This window comes from Eschrichtius robustus, chromosome 11, assembly GCF_028021215.1.
Source record: "Eschrichtius robustus isolate mEscRob2 chromosome 11, mEscRob2.pri, whole genome shotgun sequence".
NCBI lineage: Eukaryota > Metazoa > Chordata > Mammalia > Artiodactyla > Eschrichtiidae > Eschrichtius > Eschrichtius robustus.
The window spans coordinates 62,413,163-62,435,910 of NC_090834.1; the positions used below are offsets into that span (position 1 = coordinate 62,413,163).

The 22,748-nt window shown below is 36.6% G+C and overlaps 1 protein-coding gene across 1 annotated transcript in view; it reads left to right on the top strand.

Moving 5' to 3' along the window:
* FCHSD2 (FCH and double SH3 domains 2) overlaps positions 1–22,748 on the top strand; it is a 316,582-nt gene that overhangs the window by 260,216 nt on the left and 33,618 nt on the right. Inside the window, exons 11-12 of the mRNA XM_068554544.1 lie at positions 3,316–3,432; positions 12,874–12,978. Coding sequence (XP_068410645.1) covers positions 3,316–3,432; positions 12,874–12,978 — 222 coding nt within the window. The remainder of the gene's footprint in view (positions 1–3,315; positions 3,433–12,873; positions 12,979–22,748) is intronic.

Below are 22,748 nucleotides of genomic sequence, written 5' to 3' on the forward strand. Positions count from 1 at the left end.
GACAGTAGCCACTCAGTAGATGTCTAACAAATTAATAAATTAATATAATGGAGATATGTCTAAAGTGAAGGAGCCACTGAGTCTATCTGGGAAAGTCAGGGAAGATTTCACAGAGAACAAGGACTTGAACTGAGATTTGAAGAATAACTAGGAATTTGTCTGTGGACAAAAAAATATAGGGGAGTTATTCCAACCAGAGGGAACAGTACTCAAAATCATAGGCTTGTGTTTGGATTGACATTTATTTTCCAGGAAAAGACCTATCTGCTTCTGAAATTTTTTATTAAAGTTTGTATGATTTTTGAAATCTGATGTTTCCAGAGTTTTCAAGAATCACATTTAGTTGACCTAACTTATCAAATAACCCAAACTGACAGACTAATAAAAAACTACCTAATCTACATTTAAAAGTCGATAGGAGATTCCTTTTATAGCATTTCTCTTCAGTTTGTAATTTATTTGAATTATTTTTGTGCTACTATTACTCTGAGAATTGTTATGTTATAATATATGCCTCTTTAAAAATAATCAAGTTAAATAAGTGCACTTTTCCAGAGCTAGGCTACAGTGCTGTTTGATACTTAATTGTTAAAGTCTCATGTTCTGCTTCAGGAAAATAACAATGTTCTTTAAATTATTGTGCTTAATAACCTATATGTTACTATTCCTTTATGTATTTTAACTATACTTTTAAGAGGTAAAGGAAAAGTGTTAAAAGTATGAACCAACGATTAAATTAGCCAGCATTTTAAAAAGAAGCAGTCACTAGCATTCCTATGCTGGAATCAACCACTACTGATACCACCATTTTAAAAGGTAATGATCTTTACTAGATTCAGATTTATATTCATCTTTGATCTCCAGATTGGCATTAGAACATGTCTCTATGTATTGTTTAGTACCCTGGGCTGTGTTTGCCTTGTATGGAATTCTCATTTGTCTAGAACTGTATTATAGGTAGCCATGTTTTTCCATGGCTTGATTTCAGAATTCATGAAAAAGATCAATTTACTTGAATTTTAGTTATGTGTTATTATTCCCTGCCCAGAGGGTCCCAAAGTCACATCTCCCAGTCAGTGGTAATTGTGATCTGTTCTGATCATTGGGCACTCCTGAGTAATAGTAAACCCATAGGGAATGAGAAAAAAGCCCTATCTTTATTTCTCCAGCTTTTAAGCACAGATAATACTCAGTAAAAAGGTACAGATTCTGTATGGGCACGTTGGCCATGCAGCCAGCACACATTTTTAGACCCATTTACCAGTTCCTAAAATGTACCTCAGTAATAAAAATTAAATTTCTCTATCAGTTGCCTTCTTTCTCATCTACTCTGTGCTCTATAAGTTCATTCTCTTTGAGATCCTTTCATTATATCTTCGGTCTTGTTTTTGGTTCGTTATTTGGGCTATCAAGAACCTGGGAATTATTTGGACTTTTTTATTAACAGTAATGACAAAATTTTTTGTTTCAAGTAATTTTCTGTTGGGTCTTTAACATTAGCAGTTACCATGTATTGGATGCTTATGTATATACCATAAGAGAATGTTTAAAATATGACCTCGTTTTGCCCTAAATAACCCCTATGAGATAGGTGGCATTTTCACCAATTTTCGGCTGTAACTAAGATACAGACTAACTAACAGCCCAAGATCATGAAGCTAATAAATGGCATAGAGAGGATTAAAACTGGGTTTATCTGGCTTAAAAACCTGTACCTGGGCTCTTCAGAGTATACCTTTCTACCATACATCCTGTAGATCACATTTGCATCTTCATCCAGGGTTTAACTTTTTAAACCCTGGCTTCTGAGGACAGATATAAATGTAAATGCCTAGATCCTTTTGCAAATAAATATAATAAGAAAGTTGGTTCCCTAATAGCCCAAAGAATGAATCGGTATAAAATGTAAATGTAAAGTTGGTTAGATTTGGATATGTTTCAATTCATTTATCATTATATAATCTAGCTTTAGCTGAAATGTCTGCATAGAGTAAAAGTTCTTCAACCTTGCCTACAGTCCCCCCAACAAAAATATTAAATTTGTAATCCAATTTATCAAATCCTGTTTACCAATTTTGAGCTATGTGACCTTGCAAAAGTCAGTTTGGGTTTTGTTTTTTTTTTTTAATATTTATTTATTTACTTACTTTTGGCTGCATTGCGCACGCAGGGCACGCGGGATCTTTCCTGGCAGCGCACAGTCTTAGTTGCTCTGCAGCATGTGGGATCCTAGTTCCCCGACCAGGGATCGAACCTGCATCCCCTGCATTGGAAGGCAGATTCTTAACCACTGGACCACCAGGGAAGTCCCACGAAAGTCAGTTTTTAAAGATCTTTCCACTCTAAAATTTTGCTTTTTGTATTAAAATCATCTTTGGATAATTCATATTTTAAAAAATTATTTTCTTTCCTAGTTATTTTAATAAAGATTTTTTTCATGGGTTCTTAAGAGTTTAGAGAAAGTTAAAATAGTTTAGTGGTTAAGAGCTCTAATTCTGGAATCGGAAGTTGTAACATTGAATATCTGGCGCACACTGGAAATTTTATTTAACATCTCTGAGCCTTGATTTCCTTTTCTATAAAATGGCTGTGTGACCCGTCTCATAAGATTGTTATAAAAGTTATGTGAAGCACTTTCCACAGTACCTTGCAAAATAGTGGTTAACTATTACTCTTGTTTAGTTAGATTTTGCAGTTTGTTCTTTGTGAAATATGGGTATAGCATTTTAGGGCAAGAAGAAACCCTTAGTAATCATTTGATCTAGCACCCCTATCTTTGAGATGACATTAAGGCCCAGAAGAATGACAAAAGCTAGTTTGAGGTTTGGTGGTAAGTATAACTAAATTAAACCCAATATTTTTGAGGATGGATAGGTTGTGTCGCTGTTACTGTATTGTTTTATTTTTCTTTTCACTTCTATGCAATGATTCTTTCTTTAATCCCATTGAAACTGTTGAGTTGTTTCCATTTTGTCTGTGCAACTATTTTAGTGTCATAGTAGGTTGGCATAAATACTTTTTCTTCTTTCCTTAGCTAGCTTGCTTTATACCCAAAATGGATCATGCTACAGTTAGAGATGAAGCGTTAATGTTCAGCAATGTAAGACAAAAATCTGTGGTCATTTACGGTTTTCATACCATCCTCTTTGTCTTCTGCTAATCTTCTGTGACATGAGACATTGCTTCCCACAGTAGTGGAGCATGCCTCCTGTTTTGAGTGCTGATAAAGTGAAGGCCCTCTGGTCTACCTACAAAATGGTAGTGATTTCAATAAGGATAACAGTACTTTTCTCTCTGTTCTCTCTTGTGTTGTAGAGCCGACAGTTAGAATCAGAAACTGGGACCACAGAGGAGCACAGTTTAAACAAAGAGGCTCGGAAATGGGCCACACGTGTGGCACGGGAGCACAAAAATATTGTTCACCAACAACGGGTAAGTGTGATAGAGAATCTTAGGTTACGTCCAGCATTAAGCCAAATGTCAAACCAGTTTAAGGAGTTGAATTTTATTGATGTGGAAAATATCCAATAGATGTTTTTTCTATAATTTCTCAGCACTCAGAAGTATGTTCTCAGCTATCTACTAAACTTGAAAATTCCTTAAGCCCTCTAGCAGCAACACAGTAATTTATCTGTTTGCCATAGAATTGCCTAAGGAAGACTAGTGATAGTGTATTATAATCTTCTGGGCAGTGGAAGAGATGTGCGTATGTTGAATTAGGCTTTTCATCTCCAAGACAGACTTTCTGAAGATGCAATTGTAGATTCCATGAAAATGTATCTTCAAGACTACACTTTAGGGACTTCCCTGGTGGTCCAGTGGTAAAGAATCCTCCTTAAATATGCAGGGGACGCGGGTTCAATCCCTGGTCAGGGAACTAAGATCCCACATTCCACGGGGCAACTAAGTCCGCACACCACAACTACTGAGCTTGCGCGCCTCAACTAGAGAGCCTGCATGCTGCAAACTACAGAGCCCGTATGCTGTGGTACCCGCACGCCACAACTACAGAGCCCTTGTGCCCTGGAGCCTGTGCACCACAACTAGAGAAGAGAAAACCCACACGCCACAACTAGAGAGAAGCCTGCACGCCGCAATGAAAGATCCTGCACACCTCAACAAAGATCCCACGTGCCGCAACTAAGACCCAATGCAGCCAAAAATAAATAAAATAAATAACTAAATAATAAATAAATCTTAAAAAAAGAAAGACGAAACTTTAAGTACAAAGAAGTTATTTTAGATATAGTAAATTTTTTTCTATTTTCCATTTATTTATAACTTTATTTTTCTTTTTCTTTACCTTCATATCCAGCTTCTTAAGAGAATTGTCTGTGTTTAGTATCTGTATCTCCTAACCTCCCGCTTATTTTTTAGCCTATTACATTTGAGCTTTCCCTTCTTCCCCTTTCCCTGCACCAATTCGTAGAGACTGCACATGCCAAAATTACCAATGATGTCTCTGTCACTAACTCCAAAATGGCCACTTTAATTTCTTATCTTACTCAACCCGTTGGCAGTTGTATCACAATTGACAGTTCCCTTTGTCTTGAAATACTCTCTTCTCTAGTCATCCATGACTTAAACACTGTCATGGTTTTCCTTTTCCTCGCTAACATTCCTAGATTCTTTTAAAGGTTCTTCTTTCTTCATCTTACATTTACATTTTAAATTCCTTATGCTTCCATACTAGGCTATCTTCTTTTCTTATTCTTTATTCTCATTATAGGCAGTCTTTACTACTGCCGTGGTTTCACTTACCAACAAATAATAAATTACCATCTCCAACACTGGGCCTTTTTTCTGTGTATACATATATCCTCTAGCCTGCTTTGACATCTTCTTTTCACTGTCACATCTTTTCTCAGGCATCTCGAATTCAGTGTTCCACTTACCTAATGCTGCATAACAAACCACCTCAAATTTAATGCCACAAAAAGAGAATCTTTTCAAGTGTTTCTTACTACTCTGGGGATTGGATGGGCTCAGCTTGGCAGTTCTCACTTAGGGGGTGGGGGTGGGGGTCTGTCATGTAATTACAATCAGATAGTGGCTGGTGCTAGAGTTATCTCACAGGCTTCCCCACTGAAATATCTGGTGTTTGGACCAGGAAGACTTGAACAGCTGGGAACTGGAATAATTAGAGCGTCTCATGCATCTCTGTCTCTTTGTGGTCTCTCCATACAGTTTCTCCAACATAGTGGCTTCAGATTAGCTGTACTTCTTACATGGTAGCTGGTAGCACAGGGCTGCAAAGGTGTGAGCCCCAAGAGCCCCAATAGCTCCAAGTAGGAGCTATATCATCTTTTCTGATCTAGCCTCAGAAATAACAAGATTTTAATTGTGTCATGTTTTTATTAATTGAGGCAGTCACAAAGCCCTGTCCAGATTCAAGGAGAGAGGTCATAAAGTATCAATACTTCTTGGTGGGGAAATTGCAAGGTTCTAGAAGAACATGTGGAATGGGAAATATTGTAGTAGCTATTTTTCGAAAAACACAATCTGCCACAGCCTAACTTCTGGCCATAACAGTTCACATGCCTCTTGCATGCAAAATATATCTCTCCTCTTCACCCAAAATTCCCCAAAGCTCAGCATCAGACCCCAGCTTGAAATCTAGAATCTTGTCATCTAAATCAGATTCAAGGGAAGATAAGGCTTTTGGGTACAGTTCCTCTCATACAGTTTATCTCAATCAAAAAATTTGTGAACTAGAAAGACAAGTTATCTGTCTACCACACATCTAATAAACAGTGATGAGATTAATTACTGCAGCTTTATACTTCAAAATATGAAGCACACAAAGAGGTTTTTTCCACTAGAATGTCTGACTCTATTTGAAAGTAAATGTTCAGATGTTAAAAATAAATCTGTTTCCTCTCTCTGTTGTCAAGGCATGTTGAGTCTTTCTGCTAGGAGGTAGAGACAGACAGATTTCAATGACTTTTCTAGTTCTTTATAGTGTGACCTCTGATGGGCTTTAATCTAGTAAGGTATAGTTTAAGCAATAAAATGAAAGAGAAAAATATTTGAAAAAAATTGTAGCTGAAAATTGTCCAAACTTAATAAAAACTGTAAACCCACAAATCCAAGGAGTTCAACAAACCCCAGGTAGGTAAAACACAAAGAAGCATATATTCAGTTTGTTAAAAAACAGTAATACTCAATGGTGAGAGACTGAAAGCTTTTCCTCTAAGATCAGGAATAAGACAAGGATGCCCCCTTTCACTCCTTCTATTCAATATAGCACTAGAAGTTCTAGCCACAGCAATTAGGCAAGAAAAAGAAATAAAAGGCATCCAAATTGGAAAGGAAGAAGTAAAATTATCTCTGTTCACCAATGACAGGGTCATTTATTTATTTATTTAGGCTGCTCTGGGTCTTCGTTGCAGCGTGCACTCTTCTCTAGTTGTGGCGCGTGGGGTTTTCTAGTTGTGGCATGCGGGCTTAGTTGCAGTATGTGGGATCTTAGTTCCCCAGCCAGGGATCGAACCCGGGCCCCCTGCATTGGGAGTATGGAGTCTTAACCACTGGACCACCAGGGAAGTCCCAACATGATCTTATATGTAGGAAATCCTAAAGATTTCACACACATACACACTCACACACACACACACACACACACACACCTGTTAGAACTAATAAACTCAGCAAAGTTTCAGGAAACAAAGTTAACTCACAAAAGTCAGTTGCATTTCTACACCATATAATATACATTATACAATGAATAATTAGAAAAGGAGATTAACAACATTGTAAATCAACTATATTTCAGTAAAATAAATTTTAAAACAAAAACATAAAAAAGAAAGAAAAGGAAATTAAGAAAACAGTTCCATTTACACTGCCATCAAAAAGAATAAAATACTTAGGAATAAACTTAACCAAAGAGGCAAAATACTTGTACACTAAAAAGTATAAAACACTGATGAAAGGAATTTAAAAAGACATAAATAAGTGGAAAGACATCCTCCTTTCACAGAATGGAAGATAGTGTTAAGATGACATACCACCCCAAATGATCTACAGATTCAATGCAATCCCTATGAAAATCTCAACAGTATTTATTGCAGAAATAGAAAAACCTACCCTAAAATTCATATGGAATCTCAAGGGACTCCAAATACCCAAAACAGTCTTGAAAAAAGAACAAAGTTGGAGGACTCATACTTCCAAACTTCAAAACTTATTACAAAACTGCAGTATTCAAGACATTGTAGTACTAGCAAAAGAACATATAGACCAGTGGAATAGAAGTCTCAATATTTTTAAAATACCATTTATCTCCAAGTTAGTCCATATATAGAATGAAATCCAAGTCAAACACCCAGCAGGGTTTTTTTGTAGAAATTGACAAAATGCTTCTAAAACATACATGGGAATGCAAATGATCTGGTATAGCCAAAGCAATTTTGAAAAATAAGGATAAAGTTAGAGGGCTTACTCTACTTGGTTTCAAGACACAAAACTACAGTAATCAAGATGTTACTGTATTGGTGTAAGAATAGACTTATAGATAAGTGGAACAAAGTGAAGAGTCTAGAAATAGGCACACACATATATGGTCAACTGATTTTTAACAAAGATGTAAAAAACTTGTAAAAATGCTAAATAAAATTTAATAAAAATAAATTCAGCTGTGTTTTAAGCACGTGACTAGGGTACAAGGACAATTCAACATTAGAAAATATATCAGTATAGTAAAATGTGTTTACAGAATAAAGATGAAAAATTATATAATTATTGTCATAGTTGCCAATAAAGCACATAATAAAATTCCTTAGTGATTATGCCTAATCACTATGCCTTAGTGATTAAAAAGTAAAACGAAATTCCCAACCAGCTGGATTAAGACTTTTTCACTCTGACAAGGATAGCTTCCTGAAACTTAGAGCAAACATTATACCTGATGGTTGTATTAGTTTTCTATAGCTGCCATAACAAATTACCACAAACTTAGTGGCTTAAAACAAGTTTATTGTCTCACACTTCTATACATTAGAAGTCTGGGGGGGCTTGGCTGGTTTTTCTGCTCTAGCTCTAACAAGACTGAAATCAAGATGTCCACTGGGCTGGCTTCTGGGGGAGAATCCACTTCCAAGCTCATTCAGGTTGTTGTCAGAATCTAGTTCCTTATAACTGTATGGCTGATAACAGTTCTTTAAACTGTAACAGCTAAGGGCTACTCTTAGCTCCTAGAGGGCACTCTCTCTGGTCCTTGCACATGGGCTCCTACATCAGAGTCGGCAGCAGTGCATTGCATCCTTCTCATGCTTGGAATCTCTCTGACTTCTCTTTTGGCCTGTCTCTCATCTCACTCCAGCCAGAGAAAGTTCTCTGTCTGTGAGGGGTCATGTGATGAGATTGGACTTGCTCAGATAATCCAGATGTTAATCTGTGTTAAGGTCTATAACTCTAATATATCAGTAAATTATGTCTTACATATACACATTTCCAGGGATTAGAGTGTGGACATCTTTGGAGACCATTCTACCTACCACAATGATAAAATAAGAAAACAGCACCTGTGATCACCACTTTGTCAGTGCTCTTAATGAAAGAAAGATAAGGTGTTTAAATATTTGGAAGAGGTACATCTGTCATTACTTATAGATGAGGTGGTTGTGTACCCCCTCAAATATAGGAGACCCAGCTGTCAAACTGTCAGACGTAGTAAGAGTTCAGTAAAGTCAATAGAAACAAGACTACATACAAAAATCGTTAGTTTTCATATTAGCTAGAAATAATAATTGCAAAATGCAGTTGGAAAAAAATTATTCACCACAGCAATAAAATACTGATAGATCAACCAGTGTCATGACCTATAAGAAGAAAGACTTTTTTTTTAATCAAAGAAGACATGGGTAATTGGAGAGATTCATATATTGTGGATTTTTTTTTAACTTTTAAATTCTTTTTTTTATTGATGTATAGTTGATTTATAATATTATGTGTTTCAGATGTACAACATAGTGATTCACAATTTTTAAAGATTATACTCCATTTGTTATATTATAAAATATTGGATGTATTCCCTGTGCTGTACAATACAGCCTGTAGCTTTTTGACTTTATGCATGTCTGTACCTCTTAATCCCGTACCCCTATTTTGCCCCTCCCCCCTTCTCTCTCCCCACTGGTAACCACTAGTTTGTTCTTTATATCTGTGAGTCTGTTTCTTTTTTGTTATTTTCACTAGTTTGTTTTATATTTTAGATTCCACATATAAGTGATAACATACAGTATTTGTCTTTCTCTGACTTTTTTTTTTTTTTTTTGATTTTGATTTATTTATTTATTTATGGCTGTGTTGGGTCTTCGTTTCTGTGCGAGGGCTTTCTCTAGTTGCGGCAAGCGGGGGCCACTCTTCATCGCGGTGCGCGGGCCTCTTACTATCGCAGCCTCTCTTGTTGCGGAGCACAGGCTCCAGACGCACAGGCTCAGTAATTGTGGCTCATGGGCCTAGTCGCTCCGTGGCATGTGGGATCTTCCCAGACCAGGGCTCAAACCCGTGTCCCCTGCATTGGCAGGCAGATTCTCAACCACTGCGCCACCAGGGAAGCCCCTGACTTTTTTTTTATGTGGTTTTTTAATTAAATTTATTTGTAATTTCAGTGAAATCCCAATGAAACTTAAAAAATATTTTTAGAGAAACTTCACAGTCTGATCCTAAAATGTATCTGAATTTTTCTTCATGTACAAGAATAGCCAGTAACAACAATAATGAGACATTTGTGCCTTAACACATACTGAAAGATGCAGTAATGATTATAGTAATTAAAACTGTAGTATCATACAAGAGTTAACAAATATATCAAAAAAATTTTTCTGTGTATGTATGGACCTTTAGCTATTGATTCAAACAAACCACCCTAAAAAGTCATTTTCAGGCAGACAGGGAATTTTAATGGTGAACAGCATATTTTTTACATATAGATATAAATTTATTTATTTATTTATGGCTGTGTTGGGTGTTCTTTGCTGCCTGTGGGCTTTATCTAGTTGTGGCGAGCAGGGGCTACTCTTCATTGTGGTACGCGGGCTTCTCATTGCAGTGGCTTCTCGTTGGCAGAGCACGGGCTTCACTAGTTGCGTCACGTGGGTTCAGTAGTTTTGGCTCACGGGCTCTAGAGCCCAGGCTCAGTAGTTGTGGCACATGGGCTTAGTTGCTCCTTGGCATGTGGGATCTTCCTGGACCAGGGCTCGAACCTGTGTCCCCTGCATTAGCAGGCGGGTTCTTAACCACTGCACCACCAGGGAAGCCCAGAACAGCATATTAAGGCTGCCAAGGAATTATTGTTAGGTCTGATAACAGTATTGTGGTTGTATTTTTTTTAAGTTCATGTTTTTAGAGACTTTCACTAAAACATGTAGGAATGAAATGACAGGATGTCTGGAATTTGCTTTAAAATGCTTTAGCACAAGAAAAATAAAGGATAGTAGGTAAAGCAAATGTGGAAAAGTCTCGTTAACTATGGAATCTTGGTGATCAGTATATAGGAGTTCATCATACTAGTCTCTTTACTTTTGAGTATATTTGAAATATTTCATAATAAAAAGCATGTTGGACTTCCCTGGTGGTGCAGTGGTTAAGAATCCACCTGCCAGTGCAGAGGACATGGGTTTGAGCCCTGGTCCGGGAATATCCCACATGCCGTGGAGCAACTAAGCCCATGCTCCACAACTACTGAGCCTGTGCTCTAGAGCCCACGAGCCACCACTACTGAGCCCATGTGCTGCAACTACTGAAGCCCATGCGCCTAGAGCCCATGCTCCACAACAAGAGAAGCCACAGCAATGAGAAGCCCGTTCGCCGCAAGGAAGAGTAGCCCCCACTCGCCACAACTAGAGGAAGCCTGCGCGCAGCAGCGAAGACCCAATGCAGCCAAAAATGAATAAATAAATAAAATATTAAATTACTTTTAAAAAAACATAAAAAAATAAGTAAATCAAAAATCAAAAACATGTTAATGGTATTTCAAATCTTGGGGGAAAGGATTTATTCGGTAAATCGCATTAAAGCAATTGTCTGTGTATTTGGGAAAAAATATGCAGTTAGATTTCTCCCTTCTGCCATATACAAGGTAAATTTCAAAAGAATTAAAGAGCTAAACGCTAGACACAAGACTACTAAAAACTAAAAAACATATAGAATATTTTTGGCATATTACCAGTGACTTCTTAAGTAAGACACAAAACCCAGAACCCATAAAGGAAGATGATTGATAAATATGACTACATAAAAAATTTCTGTAAAACAAAAGAACTTTTAAAAGTTAAGAGAAAGGGAATAGAATGGGAGGAAATATTTGTGACATAAATAACAGAAACAGGACTAATATCTGGAAGGAAATAAGTAATAACAAAAAGACAAAAAAGTAGAAAAATGGATAGAGGATATGAACTGCCCATTTATAAAAGTAGAAATAGAGATGACCAGCAGCATATGAAATGATATTCTATTACAGAGAAATGAAAGTTGAAACAATGGGATAATTTTTATAAAATTTCAAATACTGACGATATCCAGTGTTGGTGAAATATAGAGAAACGTGCTCTTACACACTACTAGAAGAGTAGGTACAGCCTTTCGCGAGCAATTTGGCAATGTCTATAAAAATGTACAGTTTCCACTTCTGTGTTTTTACCTTAGATAAATATTCCCGTATGTGTTCAAAGAATCATTGACTAGGTTGTGTGTACAGTACTGTTTATAGTATTGAGAAATTTGAAAACTCAAATAGCAGTAAAGTAAGAGTTGAACTATTGAATCTGTGGATTAATTAGAGAATGAAGTCAGTTTGTACAAACACAAAAAGGTTTCTTAGACACATTGAAGGGAAGGTAGATCTCATTTTATTATTTTTCAAACAAAACTGTACAAAGCATGTAAGGAGATACATGAGAGATGGCTTGATAAAATACAAATAAATTGATGGGACCGTCTTTATCTTGGGGTAGGGAGCACATGGTGGGGTATGAAGATACAACAGATTTTTTACCATTTTGTATTAGTTGTTATTTAGAAACAATGCTTTATATTCATGTAATTTTAAAAAATTAAAGGTATACATATCAAAACATGCAATTCAAATGAGGTTTATAGATAGTGCCAGTGTCAATTTTCTGGGTTTTATATTGTACTATAGTTAGGTAAGTTGTTACCCTTGGGGGAAGCTGGGTGAAGGGACTCTACTACTTTTGCAACTTCCTATAAGTCTATAATTATTTCAGAGGTTTTTTGTTTTTTTTTTTTAACATCTTTATTGGAGTGTAATTGCTTTACAATGGTGTGTTAGTTTCTGCTGTATAAAAAAATGAATCAGCTATACATATACATATATCCCCATATCTCCTCCCTGTTGCATCTCTATCCCACCCCTCTAGGTGGTCACAAAGCACCGAGCTGATTTCCCTGTGCTATGCAGCTGCTTCCCACTAGCTATCTATTTTACATTTGGTAGTGTATATATGTCCATGCCACTCTCTCACTTCGTCCCAGCTTACCCTTCCCCCTCCCCGTGTCCTCAAGTCCATTCTCTTCGTCTGCGTCTTTATTCCTGTCCTGCCCCTAGGTTCTTCAGAACCTTTTTTTTAGATTCCATATATATGTGTTAGCATATGGTATTAGTTTTTCCTTTCTGACTTAACTTCACTCTGTATGACAGTCTCTAGGTCCATCCACCTCACTACAAATAACTCGGTTTTCAGAAGTTGTTAAATTATCAAATAAATAAATGAAAACAAAGGTTAAAAAGGGAATCATGGTCACTTGTCACTAAAGTCTTTAAAATTATCTAGATATTCTAGTCACTTTAAGAAAAAAAAAGAGAAAAATAGAAAACAATCATCATTTTCCTATTTTCTTTAATAGGTTCTAGATGATCTGGAATGTCATGGAGTTGCAGTTTCAGAACAAGGCCGAACAGAGTTGGAACAGAAAATAGATGAAGCTAGAGAAAATATTCGTAAAGCAGAGGTGAGGTGGCAGCTAATTGTGGCATTTTGCCCAGCTCCAGCAATGTCACAGCCGTGATGTGGACCTTTAGAATTCAGTTTCTATACACTGATTAATTTGAAGATTGATTCATCATCTGTGTCCAGAGTATTCTTTTTGAGTGCCTATTTCATACAAGGTAGTACACATAACAAAAAGACACTGAACCCATTATGAAGAGTTTACAATCATGAAACATTAAATAACAAAAGAATTAAGTCACAATAAAGGTATTAATTTTAAAGTTTTCACAAGTTACATAATAAATCAGTCAGCATAGTATAGAAATTGATACATGTAAGTTCAGTGCCTAGAAAAGTCTCCCCCCATATGAAAGGTTCACTGGATCCAGGGGCATAAGCTGACTTTTTAAGAATAGAGAAGAGTTGGTTAAGCAGACAAGGCAAAAAAAAGTTACAGCAGTGGATTTTAATCTTTTGTGGAGTCATGGGACCCTTTGAGGATTATATGAAAGTGTGAAACCCTCTCTACCACAAAAAAATGTACATTTCATGTATAGTATTCAGAAGTTCATGTACCCTAGGCTAATATTCCATGACCTAGAGGGGGAGAAGTTGAGATGGAAAGAAAAGTTATTTGCAAAGGAGGAAGATATAAGATGTAGTTTGGCAGCTGGATTTGATTAGCATGGAGGATTTTTGTAAAGAAATGTGGTAGAAAGTAAGGAAAGTCATTGTGGTTAAGACCAGTTCATGAAGGACCTGTGCACACTTGTATTTAGTTATCTATCCAATGCAACATAGTGAAGGGATGTGGAAGTAAACATTAAAAAAACACTGCGACTGTCCAGCCTTCAACGAGAATATGTTCTTGTTAGGAAGGCTTAAAGAATGCCCAAGATAACTAAGACTGTAAAGCATAAGTGCCAAGGAGTGGTCCACACGAGTATACTTAACACTTAAGGAACCCAAAGGACACAGAGGTCACTGTGGGAGGAGTTGTTAGGACAGGTAACACAAAGAGATAGGACTTAAGATGGATATTGACAGATGAAAAGGGGATAGCACAGACTTATGCCATGCAACCTCAAGAGGCAGAACTTGAACTGAAAGAAGAAGGTAGGAAGGAGGCAGATTTGAGCTTGCTACTGGGAAATACTTTCTAACAGATCTGCCCAATGGCAAAATAAGCTGCCCTAAGATATAGTGCAGCACTATAAGTGTATAAGAAGACTCTATACAAGAAATTCTTGTATTGTTTTGAGCATTAATCTAAGCTAGTGATCTTCAAATACGCTTTCAGATCTCTAGAGGTTTTGAGGCAGTATTTCAGTGATGGGGGCGGGGCAAGGAGTGGGGGTTGGTAGTAAGTGGAGAGGCAGCATCAGCAAAGACAGGGAATACGAGCATGTTTCTGGCACAGCCCCATGGAAGTGGTCTGAACCAGAAGAGGCTTGCTATCTTGCTATCTGCCTGGTCTAGAGAAGCCCCAGTAACCCCAGCTCACCTTCATTCCTGGCACATGATCCACAGCCTCCATAGTGAAGAGAGCAGAGTGAACAATAAATAGCCATTTTCCTCACTGAACTCAGGGTCATGGCTAAACCGCTGCCCTAGGGTGCTGGCCAAGCACGTTGGCAGGCTCTTGCCTAGTCTGAGAAACGTTGGCTTGTGTAGAAGAACTTTTCTTGTTCGTTTCTCCAGACTCTGTGTGAAGCCAGTTTCAGAGCCTTGACAGAACAGGACAAGTCTCAGAAGTTTTCTGAAGGGTGTGTTCTCTCTTGTATTTTCCATTTCCAGACTTCATCCATGGTGTCACTGTCTGGTACCCTACCTCCACCATGCCCTTCAGTAGTAGCAGTAGTAGGTATCAATCACACAAAGTCTGCATTTAGGCTGAATGACCTGTTATTTCCATGAATGTGCTAAACTGCCCTCTGTTTGTTAGCTTAAAGCTAAAAATATGAAGTGAGAGTCCCACAAGAGAATGTCTCATCTCTCCTAATACTAGTATTTAGGTCTACAGTCTCAAAGGTAATTTTCTTACCAAAAATATGCAATATGCTAGAAACCGTGATGCCAGATCCGTTATCTCAGTTTTGAATATCTGTGAAATATAGTTAATCCTACTGCTATCTTAAAGCAATCTCTTACTTGATTTCCACTTATCAGTTACAAAAAATAACCCAGCTAAAATTAGATGGCAAATATGAGGGTAGTATTAGAGTATTATTTACAAGATTGTCATAATGAAATTTTTGCATAGACTAGACCACAAGAGCCTTCAGAGGAATTGACAGTAATGGTTTCAATAGATTCCCTTTTTCTTTTTTCTGCCTGTGTATCATTTGTATTGGATTTTCTCTTTCCATTCAATAGTTATTATAAATACTTACACAAAAGAGAGAAAACTAGTTAAAATTCCATTATATCCTTTATGTTTGGTTTTTAACTCCTACAACATGAATGCTACCCTCCCTTGTTGATTAATCTGCTTTATCCAGTCTTTTCTATAATGTGTTTCCATTCAGTGTTGCTAATTAGAATAGAAACCTTTGTGGCACTCAGTAATAGATTAAAGAAATTTTTCCAGTCATAAGAAATTGAAAATGTAAATGGCCTGTGCTTTTCCAAAGAATAGGAATAGTATACTGTTTCCAAAGAATAGTATAATAGAAGTTATATAGTGATTAATTAACTATTGGCTGGTTAATTTGGGGACAGACTCACTAATTCATTAGTTTACCAAACACTTAATGAGTATCTGCTGCGTGCCAGATACTGATGAATATACTAGATATACATTGATGAACAACCTATTGTTATATTGTTATGATCTCTACGATTATCACAAGAATATTTGTACTAGCTGTGCTACTCTTTGCAGCCCCTGACTAATTTAAGAATTGGAATGAGGCAATAACTGCTTAAATTAAACTTTAATAACAATTTTCTTAACCTGGTATTTAGGTATTTGAATTTTTTGAAATGCCTTTTGTCATACAGATACACACAAATTCTTGATCTGACATATCATACCTATTTTTAAGGTAGCTTGCCAAGAAACCAAGAGTTTTAAATGCCCTTTTTGGAAGCTGTACATGACTTATGTTTCAGGATACAATTATTTTTTTGTGTGTTTAAATTGTACCTTTATTTGGGTTGAGGGCAGTTTTTTCTCTTTTTTAACAGTGAAATGTTTAACACAAAGAGGAGGAAGTTAATGTAAGAAGTCAAAGATACCCGGAAATTTTTAATGACATTTTATACATGTTAGGTATTAAGGTCTGCAGGAGGAACTATAAACTATATGACTCTTTCTCCAAGATATTAACTAAATTTTATGATCTGAATTGAATGTTCATTTGAAAGCCAAAATACATGGTATCAAATGAATTAACAAAACCAAAAATAAAATCACTTGTCTATATAAACACATTTTAATAGATACCATTTTTTTAAATTATCATCTCATAAGTTTCTCTTGTACATGAGGAGTTCAAAATTACAATGTCACTGTTGTACTCAATGACTCAAAAATGGTAAGACCCTTGCCATAATGCTATAAGAGAAGTCTAAAAACCTCAGCTGCATAAAATGTGAGGCCTCATTACTACAAGGTTAATGAAATGCTAAGGGTGACCCTGCTATAAAAACAAAATTTCCAATCATATTATATCCAAACTTATATTACCTCCAGGCTTGTTATTGTGGGGTTTCACTGTACTCTTATAATGTAGTACGTTAGTAGACCTCTTAACTAATCACTTTCTTCAATTTTTATTGTGAAAATTTTCAAACATATAAAAAAGATGAAGAATAAATATATATTTTCCAATATGCTAAATTCAACTATTAATATTTTGCAATATTAAATATGTGTTTATTTCTATACTATAAAGTGGAAGTTAAGTTTAAAGGTCTGATTATAGTCTGTATTTTAGGCAAGAATACTTTATAAATGATGCTGTGTTTTTCATCACAGTATGGTTTTATCAAGTTTTCTCACTACTGATGCTAAGAATAGTCACTTTCAATTCAGGTGGCACTACCAAATCTTTCTACTGTTAAAGTTCTTTTTTCTTTTTCCATTGCAATTAACAAGTACTAGTCACCTCCAGGGACAGCAAATGAGTATTTTTCTCCCTTTCTTAAGTATTATTACTATGTCATAGTATTTTAAAAATCAACTTTATTAAGGCATAATATACATAAAATAAAATGTAACCATTTCAAGTAAACACTTTAATATGCTTTGATAAATGCACACCCCTAAATATCCACTGCCACAATCAAGATATAAAATATTTCTATCACCCCAAAAAGTTCTTTTGTGACCAGGCAACAACTGATCTACTTTCTGTCATATAGGTTAGTTCAACTCCAACAACATGAATATTAGATCACTTGATATTGTCCTACATGTCGCATGTAAAGATCACCCCACACACTTTTATCCAGGCTTAATTTTTATCATAATCTCAGTTTGATGAGTTATTATGTATTCAAGTTCACTAATCTTTTCTTCTGTAGTGTATGACCTGCTATTAAGGCTATCCTGTGAATTGTGATTTCAGATATTACATTTTTAGCTCTATGAATTCTATTTGGTTCTTTATATCTTCCAGTTCACTCCTATTTATCTTCATGTTGTCCTTTAAATCCTTAAGTATGTTTATAATAGTGACTTTAAAGTCCTCATCTACTCATTCCATCATATCTGTGATTTCTGGCTCTCTTTCTATTGACTGATGTTTCCTTTGGTTATGGCTCATATTTTTCTGCTATTCAAATACTTAGTACTATTTTTTACTGAATACTAGAAATTGTGACTGTTTGGCTGTTGAGTTTCTGGATTCTCTTTTCTTATTTTAAAGACTGTTGAGTTTTGTTTGGGCAGCCAGCTCAGTTTGATCTGTTCAAGGCCTGTTTTTAAGCTTTGGGTTGGTTTAGAGTAGCCTTTCCAGTAGGGTTAATTTAGCCTTATTACTAATGAATTTCCTTTCTGCAGTTTCTTCTTTTGCCATGAGTATCCAACAAGGTCTCTGGTCTCTCAACTCTGGCTGGATGGAACTGCAACATCTTTCAACCCTATACAATCTCTGGGAGTTTTTCAGTTCGCAGCTCCACGGTAGATGTTCTTTCCCCAGTACTTATTCTTTACGTCTCCTCATGGAGTCCCACCTTATGTATTCTCAATTTATTATAGATTTGTATTCATTTAATCTATTTTCAGTGTTACAGTTGTCCTTCTTTAAGCCCAATATTGTCTCAGTTTGGCCATTGAGAGTCCATTTAAGCTGACTTCTGTGTCCTTTTGACATTACTCCCGCTAGTCTCTGAACATTTTTTTCTTTCTAGCACAACAAGCTATCTTAGGCTCACCTTGTATTTTCCCTGCCCAGACTTAGAATTAGCCTTTTCTCCAAGAAGCTCTGCTTTCTTTTAATATAGAATAGTATTTAGACACCAAAGTCTAGGCTGTGAAGGTGCTTATTGTTATGGGTATCATTTATTTCTTGGCCCTTCCTTTGTTGTTAGAGCTAGGAATTTTTTTAAAATCATGAGTTCATATTGATATTTTCAATTCAAATTTAAAATTGGAAAGATTTTATTAAACTTCTTTATTTTATATTTATATCTTTTTATCTTATATTGAAATTTTTAGTTCCTAATAATATTATACGATATTTTATTTGCCTTATCCTACATCTATATTAAACAGTTTCAAAATTACAATGCAAATATTATTAATAGTAAATTACTGAGTGAAATTTAAGATTTCTTTGAATGTAGACTATATCTCTACAAGGGTTTCTGCTTCTGATAATAAGGGGCTAGCTTATATCCTCTTTTAGATAACAATTATTAATAAGGGTAAAAATATTTAAAATACCTATTTGATAAAACTGGAAAATGACCCAAAGCATATAAAATCTAGAGGGGAAGAGACTCTTCAAAGAATGGGACTATACCTGGTGACACTTACATTTTACAGCTCTTTGTGAGGGGCTGTACAACTAAGATTCAAGCAGAGAAGGGCTTCCCTGCTGGCGCAGTGGTTAAGAATCTGCCTGCCAATGCAGGGGACACGGGTTCGAGCCCTGTCCCGGGAAGATCCCACCTGCTGCGGAGCAACTAAGCCCGTGTGCCACAACTACTGAGGCTGTGCTCTAGCGCCTGTGAGCCACAACTCCTGAACCCCGCACACCTAGAGCCCCTGCTCCACAAGAAGAGAAGCCACTGCAGTGAGAAGCCCATGCACCACAACAAAGAGTAGCCCCTGCGCCCAGCACCGAATACCCAACGCAGCCAAAAATAAATAAATTTATTTATTTATTTATTTAAAAAAATTCAAGCAGAGAGCCTAAGTCTTACTGGCTTGAGCTTGGATGTCGGAGAGTTCTCAAATTTGCATATAAATAACCATCCAAATCCTTGGCTAAACCTAAATAGACATGTGCAGCAGAAACTCCAAGGAACTTGGCAAGAAACAACAACTAGAAGGCAAAAATACTGAGCAGAAATTTTAGCTGTTGCTCACCACAGGGAAGCAACACTAATCTTTAGAAAACTGGAGTGATTATGTTAATATCAGACAAAATAGACAGCAGGATAAGGAATTTTAAGAGGGATGATTCATAATGATTAAAAATAAGGTCAGTTCATCAAGAAGACGTAACAGTCCTAGACGTGTTTGTAACTAATAGTAGAGTTACACAATAGATGGAGTAAAAAACTGATAGAACCGAACAAAGAAATAGACAAATCTGCAATTGTAGTTGGAGACTTCAACCTTCCTTTCAGTAGTTGAAAGAACAAGGAGCTAGAAAATCAGTAATATAGAAGACTTGAATAACACTATTAGCCAACTTTACCTAAATGACATTTATAGAATACTCCACCCCACAGGAGTAGAATATATGTTCTTTTAAAGTAGACATGGAGGAATTCCCTGGCGGTCCAGTGGTTAGGACTCTGCACTTTCACTGCTGAGGGCCTGGGTTCAATCCCTGGTCAGGGAACTAAGCTCCCACAAGCCACACGGTGTGGCCAAAAAATAAATAAGTAAAAATAAATAATAAAAATAAATAAAGTGGACATGGAATATTTAGCAAGGCCATATACTATACCACAAACCAGTGTCAGTAAGTTTAAAAGAATAGATACCATGCAGAGTATATTCTCCGACCTATCAGAATTAAATTAGAAACCAATAACAGAAAGATATCTGGAAAATCCCCAGATATTTGGGAATTAAATTATTTAAATACAATAATTTGTTGCTGACTTTAAAAAAACCACCCAGCTTAATGGCAGAAACAGCAATGATTTTTTATCTTTCATCATCTGGGTGTTGTCTGTGCAGTTCTTCTGCAGGTTTTTCCTATGATTACTCAAAGAGCTGCATTCAGCTAGAGGGCTGGGCCTTTTTTCCATATGGTCCTCCATCCTCAAACAGGCTAAACAGGGCTTCCTCACATGGTAGAGGCACATACCAAGGAATCAAGTCCTAGTTGCACTCTTATCAAGCCTGTGCTTTTATCAGATTTGCATATGTTCCATTGTCCAAAGAAAATCATATGGACAAGCCCAGAATCAATGTGGGAGGGGACTACATGGAGACTCCCATGTTTCATTGGGAATAACCTTTTACCAGAATTGATATGACCTTGGTTAAATCATTTTTCTCATCTATAAAATAGAGTTTATAATATCCATTCTCAGAATTGTGTGGATTAAATGAAATAGTATAATCATATAGTACCTAGGACAAATGATAAAAGTTGTTTGGGGTGGGTTTTTTTTTAAGATACCAAAGGTAATTTAGAGTGGCAAATATTGGGTTGGCCAAAAAGTTCATTTGGGATTTTCGTAACATAAAAAGCTGAACGAACTTTTTGGCCAACCCAATAACTATTCTCTACCATTATTCATTTCCTACTATATGCAGAGACCTAAATAGTAGGGTTACAAATAGACACAGTTCTTATCCTTAGAGAAATGATATTTTGAAGATAAGTTAATTAAGCCCAAATTAGATTTACAGACTTTATAACTGTCAAAAAGTTTCCTGGGGCTTCCCTGGTGGTGCAGTGGTTGAGAATCCTCCTGCCAATGCAGGGGACATGGGTTCAAGCCCTGGTCCGGGAAGATCCCACATGCCGCCGAGCAGCTAAGCCCGTGCGCCACAACTACTGAGCCTGTGCTCTAGAGCCCGTGAGCCACAACTGCTGAAGCCTGCACACCTAGAGCCCGTGCTCCGCAACAAGAGAAGCCACCGCAATGAGAAGCTCACACGCCGCAACAAAGAGTAGCCCCCGCTCGCGGCAACTAGAGAAAGCCCGCGCGCAGCAACGAAGACCCAACACAGCCAAAAATAAATAAATAAATAAAATAAATTTATTTAAAAAAAAAAAAACTTTCCTAAACTCAAGTATGGCATGACACTTGGATATGCTTACGTTCAATTTTACATTAAAGTTGGTTGACAGTGTTAATACACCAAGTTTATATATCTTAAAAGATCTGACTTTTTAAAACATCATTTTAAAAAGCTCTGTCTTGGGCTTCCCTGATGGCACAGTGGTTGAGAATCCGCCTGCCTATGCAGGGGACACGGGTTCGAGCCGTGGTCCAGGAAGATGCCACATGCCGCAGAGCAGCTAAGCCCATGTGCCACAACTACTGAAGCCTGCACACCTAGAGCCCGTGCTCCACACCAACAGAAGCCACCCCAGTGAGAAGCCCGCACACCACAACAAGGAGTGACCCCCCCCTCGCCGCAACTTGGGGGACCCGCATGCAGCAACAAAGACCCAATGCAGCCAAAAATAAATAAATAAATAAAAATCTCTCTCTTTTTATAAGTTCTAAAAATGATTTGGTCAAGCAGTATCTTTAATGTCATCACGTTTCAGAGAGCTGTGCTCCCGAATTTTAATCAATTGGCAGATCATCAAAATTCACTTGAAAATGCTGGAAAATTCTGCTTTTAAATAGTTGTTAAAATATAAACAGTTGGAACTCTAAAGGAAAGCTAGCACTGTTTATTCGGGAACTGCAGTCTAAAAATCTAAGTTTGCAAATACCATGTTCCTCAATTGTTTGGTAAAGTACTGACAAAAATAAATCTTATGAAAACTAGATTACTTGGATTTGAGAAAACAGAATATACTTCTCTCTCTCTCTCTCTCTCTCTCTCTCTCTCTCTCTCTCTGTCTCTCTGTCTCTCTCTGTTTTCTTTGTTTCTTTGCTTCAGCAGTTAAATGACTTACATTTATGATTTCCAAGAAGAGGTTTGTTGGTTCACTTATTTTTCAAAAACGTTTCATTGCTTATATTAGTTTAAAATGCATACTAGAATGGTGCTGAGACAACTGGATATCCACATGCAGAAGAATGAAGTTGGACCCCTACCTCACACCATATAAAAAAATAAACTCAACTCAAAATGATCAAACACCCAAATGTAACAGCTAAAGCTATAAAACTATTTTAAGAAACATAGGGATAAATCTTTGTGACCTTGGATTAATTTCTTAGATAAGACCCCAAAAGCCCAAGCAACAAAAGAAAAAAATAGATAAATTGGACTTAATCAAAATGTTTAAACTTTTATGCTTCACAAGACACTATCAAGAAGTGAAAGACCCACATAATGGGAAAAAAATATTTGCAAATCATGTATTTGATAGGGGGCTTTGATCTAGAATACATCAAAAACTTACAATAAAAAGACAAAGGCAAAATAAAAACAGTAAAAAGACAGCCCAGTTTAAACATGGACAA